General features: G+C 38.0%; 1 protein-coding gene across 1 annotated transcript; it reads right to left on the bottom strand.

Annotated features, from left to right (window-relative positions):
• Positions 1–191: 191 nt before the first annotated feature.
• Positions 192–13,282, bottom strand: LOC127633257 (probable G-protein coupled receptor 142). The gene is made up of 3 exons (XM_052112209.1): positions 13,170–13,282; positions 6,447–6,594; positions 192–1,447 (listed from the first exon to the last, which is right to left on the bottom strand). Exons 2-3 carry the CDS (start codon positions 6,577–6,579, stop codon positions 492–494), a joined length of 1,089 nt encoding a protein of 362 aa, XP_051968169.1. The 5' UTR covers positions 6,580–6,594; positions 13,170–13,282; the 3' UTR covers positions 192–491.
• Between the last annotated feature and the right edge of the window lie 8,207 nt (positions 13,283–21,489).

Raw genomic sequence — 21,489 nt, 5'->3', positions numbered from 1 at the left:
TGGGTAAGATATTTGGGATAGCCATTTATGCAAAATAACATGACAGTATTCATTTGTTGAGACAAATATATTTGTTTCATAAATAATGTCTGTTTTCTTATCCCCGCAGTGGACAGGACAGTAAATAACATAGAAATTAAAATCATTGTAAAATTAAGTTTTTCTGTAATGGTTATGTCTGGATGGTGGAACAGTTAATTGGAAGATGTCCAGGATGTACTGAAAATTACTTTTGTCTTATGAGCATATGGTTTGTGAAACCTGTTTTGAAATTCCGTTTAGTGCACTAGTGGTGTAGGAATTACACACTTCACCTTTAAAAAATGAATAGTTACCCCAAAATGAAAATTCTGCCATTATTTGCTCACCCTCATGTTGTTCCACCCCTTATGACTTTCTTTCTTTCATGGAACACCAAAGATGTCAGGCAGAATGTTATGGACTATCCCTTTAAATAAGAGCTAAAATCCTTCACTTAAAGGTGAGCAGGATTACAGGTTTATGTGTGCACTTTTGGGTGAGAGTGGGGTGACCTCTCTCTGACAACGTTTGGTGCCACTGGAAATAGAGGATGTAGAGGCATTAGCAGGGGTGCGCTGGTGATGAAGGGGCTGGCGTGGGTGCAACGGGGCCCCCCGAAATAAAAAGACGTCCCTCACTGCTGCTCTGAATGGCTTACTGACAAAACAGTACAAAAAGAAATTCACAGCAGTGTTTAGCATGGCTAGCATATTAGATAGGTCATACGCGAGATGCACGCGCCAATCTTTGTGCACTGATGACACATAGAGATGATAGAGCACCACTCCGGTACGAGGAGCCCACAGTACGGCAAACACTGAAGTCACTGCCAACAGCATAGCTGTGGATTTGCCCAGCTTGCCTGGCACTGCCAACTGCTGCCCACTCTCGTCATGGCACATTTGCTGCTGCTGTCTCTTCCGAAGCCTTAGGATGATCAAAGAGTTTAAAACCAAGAAGATGCTGCATGGAAAAAAGTAGATAATAGTCACATGGGTCCAGATCAAAGTAGTATCCATGTTGTTTGGTGGGCGGCTGACCCTCCACATGTCGGACCACCAGAAGAATGGCACGCCAGATGCAAGTGCTAATATGAGCACCGCCGCAATGATTCGCCTAGCCCGTGCCGGGTAGCTGATTTGGCGGTGGAGCAGTGGGTGGCACAAAGCAACGTAGCGGTCAACTGTGATTGGTACCGTGGCCCAGATAGAGGCATGGTTAGCAGCAAACTCAAACATGCTAACCGAGCGGAGCAGTAGCACAGGGACATCTCGATGGAATACGGCTGTTTCGAGAATGAAGCCCACAAAGATGATGAAGAGCTGGCTGAGAATGTCCGAGCCTGTTAGAGCCAGAAGATAGATGTACAGAGCCTTCTGAGTACGAACAGCCAGCCGGGAAAGAGCAACCAATGTTAGGATGTTCACTGAAAAGGAGAAAATTGGAATTAGAAAGAATAAGAATATAATGAATATTCTATCTATCTATCTATCTATCTATCTATCTATCTATCTATCTATCTATCTATCTATCTATCTATCTATCTATCTATCTATCTATCTATCTCTCTCTCTATCTCTCTATCTCATCTATCTATCTATCTATCTCTCTCTCTCTCTCTCTCTCTCTCTCTCTCTCTCTCTCTCTCATATATGCAATATCACACTCGCAATCGTGCTATATGGCCCTACATCACCACAGCAGTGTTGATGTTGTGAAAAGATTAGAATAGTAGAACAGCCAGCCCTGCAACAGATGTCATGGCCCCCACAAATCCCCTACTGAAAATCATGTCAGTCTGAGATTACATAAAGAGACAGAAGCAATTGAGACAGCCTAAACAGATTTCTCAAAGAAGCTTGGTACATCCTACCTGCCGACAACCAAAAAAAACTGTGTCCTGGTGTACCTAGGATAATTGGTGCTGTTTTGAAGGCAAAGGTGGTCACACCGAATATTGATTTAGCATTTTTATGTTTACTGGACTGTTTGCTTGATGATAGTTGATAAATGAAAACTATTAATTACATTATCTTTGAAGTGCCTAAAACTTTTGCACAGTACTATATACAGTATATATGCTGTATATATATACATATATATAGTGGGACATGCAGGAAGATGCCCTCCGGGGTAAGATGATGTCTTGACCATAGATGGCATGGGACTAAATCTCACCTCACCACCTTTATTGAATATCTGTGCTCCTCTTAACTTTGATATTTCTTCTGAATATCAACATTTGTGAGATTCATTCCATCCAAAAGTTTTCCATCCGATCTAATTTTGTATTATTGGAACATAGTGATCTGTGATATTCCTTTATGTTAGATATGAAATGTTTTATGTCTATTTGTTAATGGGGCATTTGGGTAAGATGCCCTCCTCAGAATGGGGCAGAAGGTTGTTTCTGGTGTCATTATTATTTAATTTAACAATTCTTATAACGTATGGGGTTATTGTTAAATACTTCCATGCATTAGATGTACATTGCAAACATCTTCTCAATATAATAGGCTAACTGAGAGGAATTCAGTCTGAATTCATAGTAATGCTATATATGATATCCCTTCAATTAAAATAATATATCAGCCAATCGTGTGGCAGCATTGTAATGTATAAAATCATGCAGATATGGGTCATGAGTTCAGTTAATGTTCACATCAACCATCAGAATTTGGAAAGGTGTGATCTCAATGATTTGAACTCTGGCATGATTTTTGGTGCCAGACAGGCTATTGAATATTTCTGTAACTGCTGATCTCCTGGGATTTTCACACACATCAGTCTCTAGAGTAGAAGAGAATTGTGCGAAAAACAAAAAACATCCAGTGAGCTGCATATCTGTGGGCGAAAACGGCTTCTTAAACAAACAGGTCAGAGGAGAATGGCCAGACTTGTCCGGGCTGACAGGAAGGTGACAGTAACCCAAATAAACTTTCATTAGAAAAGATCGATGCAGAAAAGGATTTCTGAAAATACAACACGTTGAACATTGAGGCGGATGGGATACAGCAGCAGAAGACTCCTCTGGGTACCACTACTGTCAGCTTAGGAATCTGAGGCTACAGTGGGGCACAGGCTCACCAAAACTGGACAGTAGAGGATTGGAAAAACATCACCTGGTCTGACAAATCAGAATTTTTGCTGAGGTACGCAAATGGTAGGCCCACTGCAGCCTCAGTTTTATGTTCTTAGCTGACAGATGTGGAACCCAGCATGGTCTTCTGCAATCATGTTGTGCATTTTGAGATGCTATTCTGTTCACAAAATGTTCTAAAATATAAAAGACTCTAAATAATTAAGCAATATCACACGAGCAAGAGTGAGATATAGCGATATGGTCCTACATCAGCACTGCTGTGATTCGGCTGAGTGCCGTAGGTAATTACAGCAGTGCTGATGTAGGACCATATAGCACAATTGCGAGTGTGATATTGCTTATATAGAACAGTTCAATGAACGAATACATTTTAATAAATGATGTATGTGTATGGCCATAAAAATGCATTTGTGCATGGAACTAATTTATTACGCGACTGATCAGAATCTGCCGTTGCTGGTTCAAAACAAATGATGCGTCCAAGCCTCCGTTTGTAATTCAAAATGTTCACTTAAGAACTAGTATCACGGCTTGTGCTGTTTCTAACAAGTTATTGGATAAACAAGGATAGATGAATGGATGTGTGTTTTTGTCTGTGTCCTTGTCTGTATGTGTGTGTGAGAGAGCGAGAGAGAGAGAGAGAGAGAGATCACCTGTTGCCACACCCAATCAGAGATGCTTACAGCTTTCTGAAGGTCAGTTTTCTCAGTGTAATATAGACGACCAAGCAGGGTATTCCTCTCTATTTTGGGGTAGCCTGTGCGCAAATGTCATTCACTTTAGAAACAGCAATGTCGATGTCCTCTGCCATTTTAAACAGTATTGTATCCATTGTGGAGACTCACAGAGTGCTGTTCTATGTAAACAATGACTAACGGATTCACTTTACATCACCAACTGGCTCATATTACACACAAAAGTGATCTTTTGCCACAACCTGCTGGCTAACAAATGTAATTTCAAAACTAAAGACAGTAACTCCAAATACACATGCACTACACTTACGCTTTAGTTTAGAACAGCACGAACACAAGCAGAGTGATACACACAGTGAAGCACAGTGCTGATGCTGTCACACCATCATTGCTCATGGAACATCTCTCGTCCAATCAGATTCGAGGACCAGAACTAACTGCGGTATATTTATATATATATATATATATATATATATATATATATATATATAAACTTATTTAATTTTATTTGATGCTGAAGGACCAAGGAAGTCTTGCGGATTAAGCTGGTTGGGGACACCAGGGTCCTACTGTATGCTTGGGACCACCATCCATATGACAATATATGCTGGTGACCAGGCAGCATTGCTTGTGTTTTGAGCCGGGACGTTATAAACAGAGAGGGAGTGAGGCCAGAGAAGGGAGGAATAGGGAAGAGAGATAGAAATCAAGGGCAAAGAGGGAGTAGACACAGCAGGATTGATGGGAAATGAAAGACTAGGGGTCAAATTTAGAGAACATGCCAGGTCCTGGAACATTTGCCCTGATTTTCCACAAAGATAAGAATATACTTAAGCCAAATTCAGTGCTGCATTTGTTCATTGACAAGACAGGAGATAAGTACATTTCAAGTGTTTAAAAAAAAAAAAGAGATTTATAAACTGCAACTATTTATGGAACTTACGGTCTAGACACACGTCTCCATTACAGAGGCGAAGGTGGAATGACACTGGAGAAATATAGAGAAGTTCACTTAAAGGGATAGTTCACCCAAAATGGACAATTGTATTGTCCTTTACTCACCCTCATGTATTTCCAAACACTCATGACTTTCTATTTTGCTTGGAACACAAATGGAGATGTTAGGCAGAATTCCTCAGTCACCATTTACTTTCATAGTATGGAAAAAAAAAGATGCAATTAAAAGTGAATGGTGACTGAGACGGAACCTTCAGCCTAATGCCCATTTTGCCTTTGTGTTCCACAGAAGACCAAAAGTCAAACAGGTTTGGAACAACAAGAGGGTGAGCAAATGATGACAAGTTTTCCTTTTTGAGTGAACTACCCCAAAATTCTGTTATTTCCTCACCTTCATGTCCTTATAAAGCCATATTTAATCATTCAAAGCTCCTTTTTGGAGCTTGAAAGCCAATGTGACTAAAATATTTTGAAATATTCTTTAAAAAGAGAATATGGGTTTTTAATTACATGTAGTGAGTAAATAATAACAATTTCATTTTTGTTTGAACTCTTCCTTGAAGTTTAAGATATGTCACTATTCCATAAGATTTTTAATTCATCTCATAGATGCCACTACATTCACTCGAAAGCAAGTAAATTGATTTAAATTGGCTCTTGTCATCTGTCTGTCACTCCAGTCATTTAGCAGTGTATGAGTGTCCTTCAAACAAATCAGTAATTCATTGTTAGTCTAGGTAGTGATTGATTTATTGATTGATTTTCTTTTTCTCGGGCAGCGTACGCACCAGCCTCTCCTGACACGAGCGTTGTAAAATGGTTATTTTATGTCTGGTCTGATATTTGTCTCACTGAATGATTCTTCTTCCATCAGAGGATGTAAGGTAAGGAAGACCTGATTTCACTTGTGCTTAAAATCTACATTTCATATATTTATTTCATATACAGTATATTTATAATCCATGTCCAATATTTTAGTGAAATACTATTTTAGTGAATATTTTATAGGCGATGCCTGTTATTTTTTTAAAGGAACAATTCTTTCTCCTATTCCAGCTTAACCTTCCTATTCTGTATGTAATAAAATTGTTTCACTCATCTGTGCATTAAAAGACTAATTGACTTATAGAATACACACAAAAAATTAAATAAATTGGAGTTGATTCGTTCTAGTCTAAGTCTAAGTGGTCGTTAAAAAAAGGCGACATCTTTGCAGTTCGCGGTCAGAATTGACCAACCATTGGAAATGAATGGACAGGGCAGTTTCTTTTTATTTTTTGTCAAGTACAATATAAAAATAAGCCACAATCAAGGGTGTATATTCCAGGGGGATTATCAAAACAAGCAAGTACAACCCATCAGGTGTGAGAAACCTGAGCAACATTAGTCAAACCAATCATATCATTTTGCAGCAGGACTATCTGTTTTTGTCCAACCAATTGAAGATGCGGGGAGTGTTCGGGAAACCTGTTTGAAAAAAGTCATGGTGACACTAGTGATGCAGAAACTTTGTCTAAAAAGTGCAACGTTATTTCTGTCAAATTGTAGTTGCATCTGGATTTTTTCTTATCTTCTGCTACACCGCTTTTAATACCCATGAAAGCTCCTAAAGAAATCCAAACCGAACCACATTTATAGGTATTAAAATATATCTTGTACAAATCTCGTACCTGGCACTCCTACACACAAGAGAATGCTGTAGTAGATGACAGGGATGTAAGCCAGCACACACTCTGACCTCTCCGCAGTGCTCCGTTCATTTTCCTGTTGGCCAGGCGCTGTGCCATTGTGCCAGTCAATCATGGCTTCTGAGTTCCTCTTTTGACAGGACAGAGAACAGGAAGTAAATGTTTAACTTCTCACTCATGTTCAAACATGACTTAAAACTCACATCACACCAAACGGTAACTGAAATCAAGGTAAAATAATGTTGTGCTGTTTGTTTAGTGCATCAACAATGCACACATACAAAGAAAATAATATACTTAAGCCAAATTCAGTGCTGCATTTGCTCTTTGACAAGACAGGAGATAAGTACATTTCAAGTGTTTAAAAATAAAATAGTTTTATATACTGCAACTATTTATGGAACGTAAGGTCAAGACACACGTCTCCATTACAGAGGCGATGGTGGAATGACACTGGAGAAATATAGAGAAGTTCACTTAAAGGGATAGTTCACCCAAAATGGACAATTGTATTGTCCTTTACTCACCCTCATGTATTTCCAAACACTCATGACTTTCTATTTTGCTTGGAACACAAATGGAGATGTTAGGCAGAATTGCTCAGTCACCATTTACTTTCATAATGTGCAAAAAAAGATGCAATTAAAAGTGAATGGTGACTGAGATGAAACCTTCTGCCTAATGCCCATTTTGCCTTTGTGTTCCACAGAAGACCAAAAGTCAAACAGGTTTGGAACAACAAGAGGGTGAGCAAATGATGACAAGTTTTCCTATTTGAGTGAACTACCCCAAAATTCTGTTATTTCCTCACCTTCATGTCCTTATAAAGCCATATTTAGTCATTCAAAGCTCCTTTTTGGGGCTTGAAAGCCAATGTGACTGAAATATCTTGAAATATTCTTTAAAAAGAGAATATGGGTTTGAAATTACATGAAATGAGTTAATAATAACATAATTTAATTTTTTTTTTAACTCTTCCTTGAGGTTTAAGATATGTCACTATTCCATAAGATTTTTAATTCATCTCATAGTTGCCACTACATTCACTCGAAAGCAAGTAAATTGATTTAAATTGGCTCTTGTCATCTGTCTGTCACTCCAGTCATTTAGCAGTGTATGAGTGTCCTTCAAACAAATCAGTAATTCATTGTTAGTCTAGGTAGTGATTGATTTATTGATTGATTTTCTTTTTCTCGGGCAGCGTACGCACCAGCCTCTCCTGACACGAGCGTTGTAAAATGGTTATTTTATGTCTGGTCTGATATTTGTCTCACTGAATGAATCTTCTTCCATCAGAGGATGTAAGGTAAGGAAGACCTGATTTCACTTGTGCTTAAAATCTACATTTCATATATTTATTTCATATACAGTATATTTATAATCCATGTCCAATATTTTAGTGAAATAGTATTTTAGTGAATATTTTATAGGCGATGCCTGTTATTTTTTTAAAGGAACAATTCTTTCTCCTATGCCAGCTTAACCTTCCTATTGGTGGTCGCTAAAAACATCGACATCTTTGCAGTTCGCGGTCAGAATTGACCAACCATTGGAAATGAATGGACAGGGCAGTTTCTTTAAATTTTTTGTCAAGTACAATATAAAAATAAGCCACAATCAAGGGTGTATATTCCAGGGGGATAATCAAAACAAGCAAGTACAACCCATCAGGTGTGAGAAACCTGAGCAACATTAGTCAAACCAATCATATCATTTTGCAGCAGGACTATCTGTTTTTGTCCAACCAATTGAAGATGCGGGGAGTGTTCGGGAAACCTGTTTGAAAAAAGTAATGGTGACACTAGTGATTCAGAAACTTTGTCTAAAAAGTGCAAAGTTATTTCTGTCAAATTGTAGTTGCATCTGGATTTTTTCTTATCTTCTGCTACACCGCTTTTAATACCCATGAAAGCTCCTAAAGAAATCCAAACCGAACCATGTTCACAGGTATTCAAATATGGGATTATTTTTGTTTATAGATGCGGTTGTGACTCTCTTTCATAACCAAACTGTGTGATGGGCCAAAATAATAGCCAGCCTGATTAATTAGCCATAATTCTTTTTTTTTATTATAATAATAATAATTATAATAATAATAAAAAGATTTAAGATTTTTGCCTTTGGGCAAAAACCATGCCAGCTTTGTTCATCCTTGTTTATGAATAATAATGAAAAAAATAAAAATGTAAAATGAGTGTTAGTTTGATTTCAGAAATTTTGTGTATGTCCCATTTGCATCAAGTTGTATTATTCACTCAAATACATTTAGTCTATTTTAAGGTTTACATGACAAATATCCAAGAAACTGATTTAAGGGTATGAAACTTAAATACTTCAAATTCATTCTTAATTCATAATTATGTAGATTATTGAAAGATTACTTAATTCAGTTGGATGAAATCCCATTTGAATGAAATGCGTACATCTTAAAAATAAACTAAAAGGTAATTTTTTTTTTTTTTTTTTTAACCACGCCCATCTGTCACCCTGCTCTCTAGACATCAGCATTCAGCATTAAAAAACCCATTTAGGTTGAGAATGAACTGGTCCATATTCAGCCCAAATGTGACTGACTACTGTATTCTGCTGCTGTGTGAATTCAGCCCAAGTACAGTATGAAGCACGGAAGTTGCAATATTTTTAGCATTGAATTTGACTATGCTATGGTCTTCTAACAAGGTCATTGTGTTAATGACAGAGGCAGGTAAACAACATATTAGAACAGATGGAAAGAGATCAAAAACACTCTGTCATGCATCCTCTCCCATTAACTCTTATCTCTTCGCTCTCTACCTTTCTTTCTGTGTTAAATCATGATGTCACCACTGCTGACCATAACTGGTCACCCCTGCTAAACATGTTTATTTGCTTTCAACACCTGACCAGCATAGAAAGCAGAAATTATTGCTTTGTTATGTATTTTTCCTTTAAACGCATGACATCATCTGGTTTTATGAACATATTCTCTTGCTAATGTGTTTTGGAGTAACTTGGAGGTTTTTACAATATTACAATATAAAAAACATTTAATTGTACATTTTGGATTTGTAGTATGCATTTGTTGTTTGTGACCACAACCGAGTGCTCTGGAGCCATTGAAACTGAACTGCTATGTTTGAAAGCCATTCATTATTTCCTCCTGGCAAACAGACAATATAAGAGGGTTTATGTTGTGGAACATGATTGCCTGTTATGATGGGCTGCTTCATCGACTATCTTGCTTAGGTGGACAAAATCAAACACTGGGTGAGAACTGGAGACAGGAATGACTGATCTGCTGTCTCTGTATAATTACTTAATCTGTCTTTGCCTTACTGAGGAGTTCTGTGGGGAACACAGGCAGAGAGCAATTCTGAAGCACTTCTTTTCACATTTTTGCAAGTTTATTTGTGTGTAATTATCATTATCATTTTTTTTTTTTATTTTTTTTTAGGGAAAATACACAATGTTTCATTAAATGACAGACAAAACATAGACATTATTGTATTTCTGGTGATTCTAATATTATTTTGCGCAACATCAACTGTACCTAATAGCACATGTACAGGGTACAATGTAGGGCTTCTGTTTCAGTTTTTCTTTTCACCGCAGGAAGTACAATTAATAGTTTTTTTAATTTTATTTTCTCTTTTGTAGTAGGTCCAATAATTTGGACCTGTCTGAATAAGTTTAGTAATCTGATTTAAAAAAATAATTTCTTGTGATAAACATTATTTAAACATAACAAATAGGTAAATAAAATGTCAAATTTAATGTTAAAACAATTATGAAAATATAACTACAAAGTGCTTTTCATGTCATGATATTTTATCTTAGATAAACCAAATAAGACAATTGTGTTTTAAAAGTTAGTTTGAGGATTTGTGCATTTATTGCTTAAAAATAAATAAATTAATTAATTAAAAGATTAGTGCCCTATTTGTGGAAAGTGCCAAATAGTAAAATCCTCAAGGACGCAAGAAGCGTCTTTAAAAACGTTCACTTCCAGTGGAACATAATCCCATTACCGCAGACTGTTTATTAACCGTGGTAATAAATGTTGTAATGAGACTTTTATGACTCTTTGTGATTTACAGTATCACTCTACTGCAGTTTTGAAGTTTAGTGGATGATTTTAGTGGATGATAAAACAACAGGTGAATGTGTGCTAGGCTACAGAAGAGAGGCTATTCCCGAAAGGCTTTAAGTACTTTAATACTACTTATGTTGTTTCCCCTCTGAAAACATCTCTGTCCACGATCACTCATTTAGGAGATCCACATTGGGGTGGAGCTTGTGGCTGTGTGTATAAAGGTCTTTGTGAGTGTGTGTTTATTGCATGTGCCACTTGTTTTTTGAATTTTAGCAGAATGTTTGAGGAATAAAATTCTGCCATTAAACACTGTAATGATTCTAATGAGAAATTCCAATTTCCTCTCTTCATACCAAGTGGTTTCGGGAAAGTGATAAAATCCAATCAATGTGTTTATGTTCTCCAGGGGTATAGATCTTTCAAAAGGCAACTTGTTCCCATGCATTAGACATGCCTGTTGTAAAAAAGCCTTTAATATAACCACATTTCCAGGGGGAAATCTTTTGTTGATTTTATTTGCTTTTTCAGTGGCAAATGTAGTTCCCATCCACAGGCTAAAATCTAAATCAGGGTTTTAAAAAGATTCTTGTGAAATGACTCATACAAGCTGTTTAAGCTCAAAGCATGATATTTTACCTTATAGCACGGCCTAAACTACTACATGAATACTGTCCTAGTTCAAATGTGTTGCCCTAAGGGTACCCATGCAATTCGTCTATGGCTGTTTAAACAGAGAAGCGCCTTGAGCATTAAAGCACAAAAATGGCCAGTGAGAAAGGATGTTTTTACTTATTGATGCACTATGGCTCTGTTTAAACAATCCAGTGGGAAATCACCCCATGCCGTAGTAATGATTTGCATGTATCATTAATGCCCAACTGTGCACTCATAGTGCAGTAAAACATCCACACTACTGCATATGCTAGGTAGAATTGTGATAACAGGAACATCAGCTGTTTTGATTGTGTGGTCTGGTTTATATAGCCATGTAGCCTCACAATACATGCCCTGTGTGTGATACAAAATTGTAAAACCATTAATTTACATTTTCTTTATACAATGTGAGTGGTGCTTGCACTTGCTCAGGGTGATGTAGGTGGTTTCCATGATGTTGCTAGCCTATGCAGTTATTAAAGTGTTCTTAGTGGGTGATAGTGTGTTGCTGTGAAGTTGCTAAAGTGTTCTAGGAGGTTGCTAGAATGTTTTGGGTGGTTGCTAGTATGTTCTGGATTGAAAAAGCCCTTCCACAAGCCTCTACATTAGAAATGTCTGAGGTTGATGCTTCAATATGAATCAATGGGATTTTCTCACCCATTTTATTGTTCATCAGACGAAAATTCAATCTCACATCTCTTCTCAACAAGCACGATTGTGCATTCACGTCCATTGCACAAACAAGTTATGCAAGCACCACAAATGATTGGTGTCATTAAAAACCAAAAATGGCCATTGTTTTTGCAGTTAGGGATGTGCAGTGTCATTGTGTAGGGTTTCAGCTCCCTCTCCCTGAACGTTTTGCTATAATCAACACTCTCAGTTATTGATATTGGGCCGGTAAACCTGAGACAACATTATGAGCTCAAGGACAACGGTATAGCAATACATGTCAGGACACACAGGAAAAAAAGAGTGTCCATTTAGTTGTTTTCTAAAAAGAGGGAATTAAGATGCAAAGGAGAGAGAAATGGAGGAACAGAGTGTGCATGATTATTCAGTCCCTTGAAAAGCTGACAAACAATGGCTGAAATTTCCCAAAATGTTACCACAGCCATTTAGAACATAAGAGTACCTCTGGATTTCCTGTAGTTCTTTGAGCAAACATTAAGATGATATAATGCAGAGAACAGACACACAATGTCAAGTAACTGACTTATGTTCAGAATGATTACGCTGGTTAACTGCGATATTAAAAGTTTGGTCATAGGGTATAAATAATGATGGAGAGAGTACATTCTACCAGTTTAAGGGTAGAGTAGCTGATATAAAATACTTTTGGGAAATTGACATCCTGAAGTGTGACTAAACTGAATATTTGTTCTTTTAAATATGTATTTGTCTCACAGCAGGACCATTTAAAATTAACCAGTGAAAGCAAAATGGTCATAGAATGGTGAAAGAAATAGGAACCAGTTATGGAACCTAAAATACATACTTTCCCTTTAACATTCATATCAATTTTAACCTAAAATCTTGATGTTGCAAGTGGATCAACTATCCATAAAGAAACAAAGAAATATTCTCTACATTTATTTTCACCCTTTAACCTACAATAATCTGGAAGCATTTTTGCACATTACAGTCCCAAGAGTTTTAAGGGGTAAAAGATTAAATTAGTAATTTTAAAATGTGGATTAAAAATAACAGTAATTAAATTCAAGATCAAAAGGACATAAATGTAAAAACAAAATGAAAAACAAAGGGTCTCTTTTTCCCTTAAATTAGACCAATTGACAAACTGTTTTATTTTATGTTGTGATTCACAAGCTTTCAGTGCCTATTTTGTCAGACACTTATTGAATGCACTAAATTGAAAGTACAATATTTAAAACTATTTATAATATTCATGCCTGCAACTGTATAAAAATGAATAGATCTATCAATGTAAAGGGTAAAGATGAAAGAGGTTTCCTTACCCTCACAGATCGCTGCAGGTCCCCATTCGTGGACCCAAACCCCTGATCCAACAATCCTAACCACCGATGCCCAGCCGCAGAGCCCTTGAGCAAGACAGGGAGGAATAGTAGAGGTCTTTGAAAAACAGAAACATCACTACAACAGGCAAGTGGGTTCATGAGTAGGTTATGGAAGGAGTTAAAGAGAGAGAAAGATAGAGAGGCGAGAGAGAGAGATAGATAGAGAGAGAGAGAGAGAGAGAGAGAGAGGAGGGGTGAAGCAAAGAGAGAGAATGATTTCCATAGGGAGGATTTTGGTAAATGAGTGAAGCATAGAGAGAGAAGGTGAGAGAAAGCCGGAGTGAGGGATATGGAGGTGTATCATTCATTGGGAGGTGCAGCGCAAAGACACATGAGGAAGGGGGTGTATAGTTTCACACAGCAAAGCAGACCCAGGGGACCTCTTATATGCTGTGTGTTCTCCGAGGAGCTCTTCATTCTGGCGGTGATCTAAAACTAAAATGAGTTTAAATCTTAATGTAGCCTCTATGTTCCTTTCCGAGCTTAAACCATTTCAACCAGTAACTAGAGTGATGCTTCCCTGTGCAAAACCTTTTATGGGTGGTTGCTAGGGTGTTACTATGAGGTTGCTAGGGTTTTCTGAATGTTCTTAAGTGTGTTGCTATGTCATTGCTACAGGGTTGTTGCCTACTGGCTTAAGTAAAAAAATCCATCCCACATATGCTCAGGTCGTGTCTTCAATGTATGTTTATGGGATTTTAAATCACTTTTTTCATCTGCATATGTCCAACCGATTAGAAATGATACACCTTTCATCAATAAGTTACACAATTTAGGTATTATTGATCTCTATAGGACAAACGGTGCAGGATGAGTAACGTGCTGTGGCATAGTTATTGCAAAATGAAATGACTCTTTACAGGGATTGTGGCAGAGGTGAAATGTCCACTGAGTGGCGCAGTGACGGATGTAGGCATGGGCGACATGGGTACCCTTGCATTTGAGGGCAGCATGAGGCACCCACACGACAAGTGAGTGCCCTGAACTCCAACAGCCATCTCATTTACAATCGATTGCTGAAGTAACCATGTTGTTTTGTGGTGCTTCGATGACACTTTCGTCTCACATGTCGACTCACCTGCTCTTCGTGACTCTTAAGCTATGCAATTTGATAGTATTTGAACAAGCTTATAAATGTTCTTGGTTATGTAACATGAACATTAAAATGTATTGCCTTACAAGTCATGCAGTATTGTAAAAGTTTTTAGATGTCATAAATTAGCATTGTGTGAGGAACAGAGCAAAACGTGTTTATAAACTGATAATCTGCACTTTAACAGGTGATTTGTGCAGGTTAAAGGTAACAAAAGTAATTGCTGTTTTAGTGCCTCATTGTATATTTCACAAGGAATGTGCCGTGATACATACGAGTGACATAAACAAATTTTTGGGGTTTTTCAAGTATGAGCAATATTGTTATGCATAAGGCAAGTCTCATTAATTATAAAAATGCTAAATAATCCCCCTGCTGACCAGATGAAGCTCTCCAATGGAGCATAACGTCACATTTCCAGATGGATGGAACAAAAAGTACATGTTCACCACCATCTGGACACAGGAGGAGAGAAAGTGAGCAAGGTGACTGAACAGTGATCATTAAGTGTTTGATGAGCTGTGTCTCAACTGGCCTTGCACCACAGCAGAGGATTAGCCAAGCAGAAAATGAACTGTGTGGTTTTTTAACCCTACACTCTTCAACCCGCTGAAGCTCTCACTCTGGAGGGCAAATCCTCTGAAGGGATTAGGGCATAGGGATGAGCTCTTCGGAATGGAACGTACCCTAGGAAAGTGAAACTAAATTGGAAATTGACTGAGCAGGGAGGAGAATTTACAGAAAAAAAGACTTAAATATTGATCTGTTTCTCACCCACAGCTATCAAATCGCTTAAACATATATGGATTTAACCACCAGAGTCATCTGGAGGGCTTTTATTTTGCCATTATGTTGATTTTGGAGCTTCAAAATTTTGGCACCCATTCACTTACATTGCATGGACCTAAAGAGCTGAGAAATACTGCTAAAAATCTTCGATTTTGTCCAGCAATAGAAAGAATCACATCTGGGATGGCATGAGGGTGAGTAAATGATGAGAGAATTTTCATTTTTGGGTAAACTATTCCTTATGTGTTAACTTATATACATCTTTTTAATGTTAAGAAATGTGTTATTATATGAATAAATAACCATTAACCCAGATTGATAAATGCTGTAAATAAGTGTTGTTCATTGTTAGTTCATGTTAACTTTGCCATTAACTAATATTAACAAATGCAACCTTATTGTAAAGTGTTACCAAGTAAACTATAGCAAGTGTAACACATGAGCAGTATATGATTTGTCTGTTGTCATTTGTGCGTACTACTGAATTTATGCAAGATGTGCATCTATTTAGACTTAAAAAGTGCCTGAGAAAATACACATGTGTTATGTGTAGCTCCATATGTGTTTGACAGCCAGTCTCATGAAATATCAGTGTGGAAGTAATGAATCCTGTTCTATATGCCTATGCATGCCTACCAGTGCAAGAGTATTTTATGTTTGCAAGTTATGCATCAAAGGGCTTGTTCTAACCGCAGAGCTCCGCTATCTGCTAATGTTGTTACACTAGCCATACATCATATTTGACATTTGAGATTTCAGAGACACTCCAATAAAGCATTTCACATATTCTTTTAAAAGAATACAGGACGTCAAGCATCTTTGTGTGGTCTGAACTTGGAATCCATGTCTTGATACAGTAGTTTAATCGTGAGGGCCAAACCCAGCAGAGGAAAAAATGTATTTAATATTTTCTGTCATCCAGAGTGTCATTCATTATTTACTATCTACATGTTCTATGAAGCTTCTGGATATGAGAACTGACACATGTAGTTATAATATAAACATATTCATGTTCATATGTGTATCATTATGCATGTACCTATAAGTGGGGATTAGGGGACTGTGTGTATTTCTTTGTGGTACTGTATTTGTTTGTTGTACATGCAACAATTTGATTCTTGTTATTAATCAATTTGAACTAAGCAACAAGGTTTTATTTTGTTATATTGTGTACTTAGTGTCTATAGCACTCGGTGTGGGAGTTTTTGGCATTATTCAACACAGGCCTACTTTTTATCCCTGAAAAAAAATACATGTTGGTCCACTTCACACAAGAGCAACTACTGTGATGTCAAGACAGGTTATTTCCACTATATCCACACCGCAGACTTCACTTTGCTTTCTGTAGCTTATCTATATTTTTGCACTAAGTGGAGAGGATGAATTCATACATTGAGAAAGAAAAATTGGCAAGACAAACTCATCGTTGAAGCACTTAAAGATAATCTTTAACACATTAATTCATAACAGCATATAATTTCATTGCTGTGAGCCGGTTTTACAAAGACCAACATTATTAATGTGGATTTAATTATCTGCCATTTCTGAGGCATGTGGGGGAGATGAAGGCAGAGAAAGAAATATTAAAGGAACAATAGACAGATGAATGAGTGGAGAGAACTGATGCAAATGAATAATTGAAAGAGGAACAAAAATATAAAGGCCCTTTTTGAGAGGGATTATGGATTATTAATGCTGTCTTTGTTTCTATAACAGCAGAAAATCAGATTCACAATGCAAATTTCTGCATAATTATTGCAATTTAATTATTGCTCTTAAGACAAGACTGCCCTCTAGTGACAATAGTGATTCACTAAACACGTGATTCATTTAGTTAGGATAATGTTGGTAATTTCCAAATACATGTTAATATTATTTATTATTAATATTTACTTAATTAAATGTAACAAATACTTATGTACTAAAGTAGGTAAGTATTTACTAAGTAATTAATAGTATACAAGTACTTTATACTTTTAAAACTAATAGTAATAACAATAAAACGAAATAATAGTAAAAAAGTATTATAAAAGTATTAATTATTATTACAGCTAAATATTATTATTATTATTTAGTATCATTTAATAATTTTATTTGTATAGCAACTTTCTATGAAGCAAAGAAATACAGCAGTATTTTATAAATAGAAAAATATATTTTTTTAACCATCAAACTAACCGTTATAAACAATTCAATTAACTGAATATAAATGTTATTGTAATTTTAATAAATAAAAAATATTTAAAATGCATTATAAAACATAAAAATGCTGTCCTATATGATAACTAAATAACACACACACACACACACACACACACACACACACACACACACACACACACACACACACACACACACACACAAAACACTTATTGTTTGTATTGTTTCATCGTTGTAGACCTGGGAACAGTAAGTATTATTGTAGGGTGTTAGCACAGATATTACAGCATACTGTAAGTGATTAAGTGATCAGTATAATTAAGCATTTTCATCTTCATGCAAAAGAGCAACAATGATTGACATGTGTGACACACTATGGTGTGTATATTTATTTATGTTTTTTTTTTGTTTTTTGTTGTTGTTTTTTTCATATATGACTTGCTAATTTATACTCCAGTCAGTTTCACTCATTAAAGAGCAAGCAAGTCTTGCTGACCTGCAGTTATATTGATCATTGTTGATGAGGATATCAGACTGAGTGATATAGTGACCCAGTATGGCTCATTTGATCTCTCTCTCTCTCTCTCTCTCTCTCTCTCTCTCTCTCTCTCTCTCTCTCTCTCTCTCTCCATAGGACTCAATATTTGACCCAATTGGCACCTGATAAAGCAATACTGTATATGTCCTCTGCCATTCAGCTTTGAATTGGAGCAAAGTAATTTGAAAACATTTTAAATTCATCATGAGGATGCTGTTTAAAGACAGCATGTTGAAAGAACTGCCCAATACAAATGAAAAGACAGCATGTTTAGAGTAAATACATTTATCTTTGTTGTTTTTGTTTGTTTGTTTGATTTTGTATTGTATTGTCTTGAACTATTTCTATTTTACATTGTGTTCTTATACATAATACTAATGACAACAGTAATACAATTATTATTTTTATAATTTGTATTATTATTATTATTTACTTAATTATACTTAATTAATGTTACTATGTGTGGAATAGGTAAAAAGCACATGCTCTCTTGATTACCATTGAATTGACTTCAGCCCTTTCATCAGATCTGGTAGACATTGACCTTGCTTTGTCCCAATTAAAATCAAATCAATTTTTTATATACACACAACCCAATGTAGCCCTGAGAGGAATCCATTCACTGCTATCAGTTCAGATCAGGCTCAAAATCTGCCTGATAATAGCCTTAGGGATCTCCTACGTAAATGATTTACCCAAATATTACTTGGAAGTCCCTTTAATCTCATGCATGCAAACCACACACACTAGACTCTCACACACTTACATAAACACATGCACGCAAGCAAGCACACACACACACACACACACACACACACACACACACATCTTGTCCCTCTCTTGCTTATCAGGCTTATCGGTCTCTCTCAGCACATTTCCACCGCTCCTTTGACTGGCAGTAAATAAGTGACATACCCTCTAACTAGAGGCTCTCTGGCATGAGTGGATGTCCTTACATTCAAGGAGAGAAACAGACTCCAATCCCTCTCTTGATCCTGACTGTGAACTGCATGTAATAGGATCCAAATGTGCAATCTGCCTGAGTGACTGGCAGGCTAAATGCTCAGCATAAAAATACAATGTAAGAGGGTCCCAAAAACTGCTGGGTGGCATGTTTTGACAGTTCTAATATCAGGAGAATTTCAAACTGATATAGGCATTATGCTGTAAAATGAACCAGAGTTCCAAAAAGAGATTCTCATAAGTTCATTTCAACTCATTACAACTAATTAGTGATGGTTGATTGCTAAGGTAATCATCATTATTATGATTGCTTATACTTAGGGTACCATTTGTGCTCAAGTTGTGTGGCTTATTAAAAAGAAGTGTATTATTTATTTTCTAAGTGATTAGAAGGATGAGTTTCACCTGGCGGATGAGAAATATAGTGCAACAATCCCTTAGACTTGCATTGAAAGAGGAGCCCAAGCCATATCTGGAGTATCATTGAGACTTGAGGGTAGGATCTTTGACTTGGGACAGTAAGCAACTACATAGCATGCAGAATACCATAGCAACTGCATAGCAACGGCCTAGCAACCACTCAGAACACCCTAGCAACCGTATTGAAACATGCTTAAAACAACTCAGAACACTTCAGCAATTGCATAGCAACACACTAGAAACCATCCACAGCACCCTAGCATAGTGGCAATAAGTTTTGTTTTTGTTTTTCAAGTACCACTCGACACTGTCACAGTCTCGGTGAGTCCACCGGTTTGTTCCATTTGTGTTTATTTTATTTTCATGGCTTGCGGAATCATGCCAACTTTCAGCTTACGAGTGGAACATGACTGTGGTTTGTTTTCTGCCTATATTTACCCCATCTCTGTTTCGTGTTCACTCTCTCTCTGCCCTAGGTCCTGTTGCTTGTTTTCTGTATTGGTTGCCAGTCTTTGCCATTGTGCCCGAATTGTGGTTACCTTCCTGTTGGTTGCATCGCTCACATTGACACTTCACCTGAGGATTCCTCATCTGTTATTCTTCTACACTGGATCTGCTCTTCACATTACCATGATGCACACAAACCTACGAACACACTAACCTCAACAGGATTCCATGCGGATCTGCGCTCCACGCTACCACAACGTATACAAGCCTACGAACACACTCTCCATCTCCATGCTGCAGTCGATGCCGGGTCTCTATCATGCTTCGCCAGCTCTGCTGTGTTTAATATTTAATAAAGTCTGCTACTTTGCCTTCGCACTTAGATATCTGGTCTCTTCCTTGACAGAACAATCTAGCCAGGATGGATCCAGCAGAGGACATTAACCTTCGGTCTACACTTGCTCAGCAGGGAGTTTTGTTTGTATCAGCAGGACCAGATCTCTGCCTCCATAGAGATGACGACATCACTGTTTCAAAAACAACACTGGTCCAAAAACTTCGCCTGCATCTCGAACCCAATTTCACTGCTGAAGCTCCCACACTGGCCTCGGAGGTTCCCACTAACATCGGATGCTCGGAAACCCGTCTCTACCCTACTGCTCCATTCTCAAGTGAGGCGGGGACATGTCGCACATTCCTCTCCCTGTGCTCAATGTTTTTCTCGCTGCAGCCCTCTGCATTACCCTCGGAGACAGCTAAGGTGGCTTTCGTCATAATGCTCCTATCTGGAAGGGCCAGCAAGTGGGGAACTGCTATGTGGGACAATGGCCGCTCCTGCTGCTCATCATTCCAAGAATTTTCAGCAGAGCTCCGCCGAGTTTTCGATCGTTCAGCCCAAATGGAATGATCGAGCGCAGTGGGATCAGTTCCTGCATGGGTTATCTGATTCCATCCAAGATAAAATTTACGCCTTGGAGTTGCCCCTCCGTTTTGATGACCTGGTGTATCTGGCCATTAGAGTGGACCAGCATCTCGCGCTTCAACACAGCCGACGTCGCTCTCCACATCCCAAGCCGGCTGGCCATCACCACAACTCCACTCCTGCTGCCGGTCATCAGAACTGCAGTCCGAGGTGGATCCCATGCAGATCGAGAGGACACAGCTGTCACCAGAGGAGAAGCAGCGGTGCATCACCAAGGGATTCTGCCTCTATTGTGCTGGAGCTGGTCCACTGAAATCCACTGAGCAAAACAGACTCTTCTTCTGACCTGACTGCAGTACGGACCGACCAGTCATACTGTCTCTGCGGTGGAGTGGAGGGGAATTTCCGGGATGTCGGCTTCCAGATGGAGGATTCCGGTGGTCACGAGCCCATCACAGCCCATTCCATCAGCGTCACACCCCTGGCCATTGTCACACATTCCACCAAACCACTTACCTTCATCTCTGGCAATCACTCCTGGTCCAGTCTCCGACATCACAGGTGTTGTTAGGGCATCCGTGGTTGGTAATGCATAATCCTCACATTGACTGGTCAACTAATTCTGTTCTTGCCTGTAATCCATATTGTCTGTCCCATTGTTTTAGCTCTGTGGTCTCTCCTGCCCAGTCTTGTGATTTGTTTGAAGATGAAACAGGTATTCTTGGATTAATCCAGAGTACCTGTGTTATACCATGATCTGAGGGCAGTGTTCAGTCTGTCCCGCGCCACAACCCTTCCTCCTCATCGCCCGTACGGTTGTGCAATCGATCTGCTTCCTGGTACTTCCCTACGAGTTCAGTTATATTCACTGTCTGCTGCTGAGAGGGAGGCCATGAATAAATACATCAATGATACTCTACCAGCCATT

Source organism: Xyrauchen texanus, chromosome 40 (genome assembly GCF_025860055.1).
Source record: "Xyrauchen texanus isolate HMW12.3.18 chromosome 40, RBS_HiC_50CHRs, whole genome shotgun sequence".
Taxonomy (NCBI): Eukaryota; Metazoa; Chordata; class Actinopteri; order Cypriniformes; family Catostomidae; genus Xyrauchen; species Xyrauchen texanus.
This window is presented reverse-complemented; position numbering and strand designations above follow the sequence as displayed.

What these genes read in the sequence shown, in the direction of transcription:
- LOC127633257 (XM_052112209.1), bottom strand. Translation starts at nt 6,579, where the DNA reads ATGATTGACTGGCACAATGGCACAGCGCCTGGCCAACAGGAAAATGAA. An exon ending in CTTGTGTGTAGGAGTGCCAG is followed by an intron (nt 1,448 to 6,446) that starts GTACGAGATTTG and finishes TCTCCTTTTCAG; the next exon opens with TGAACATCCTAACATTGGTT.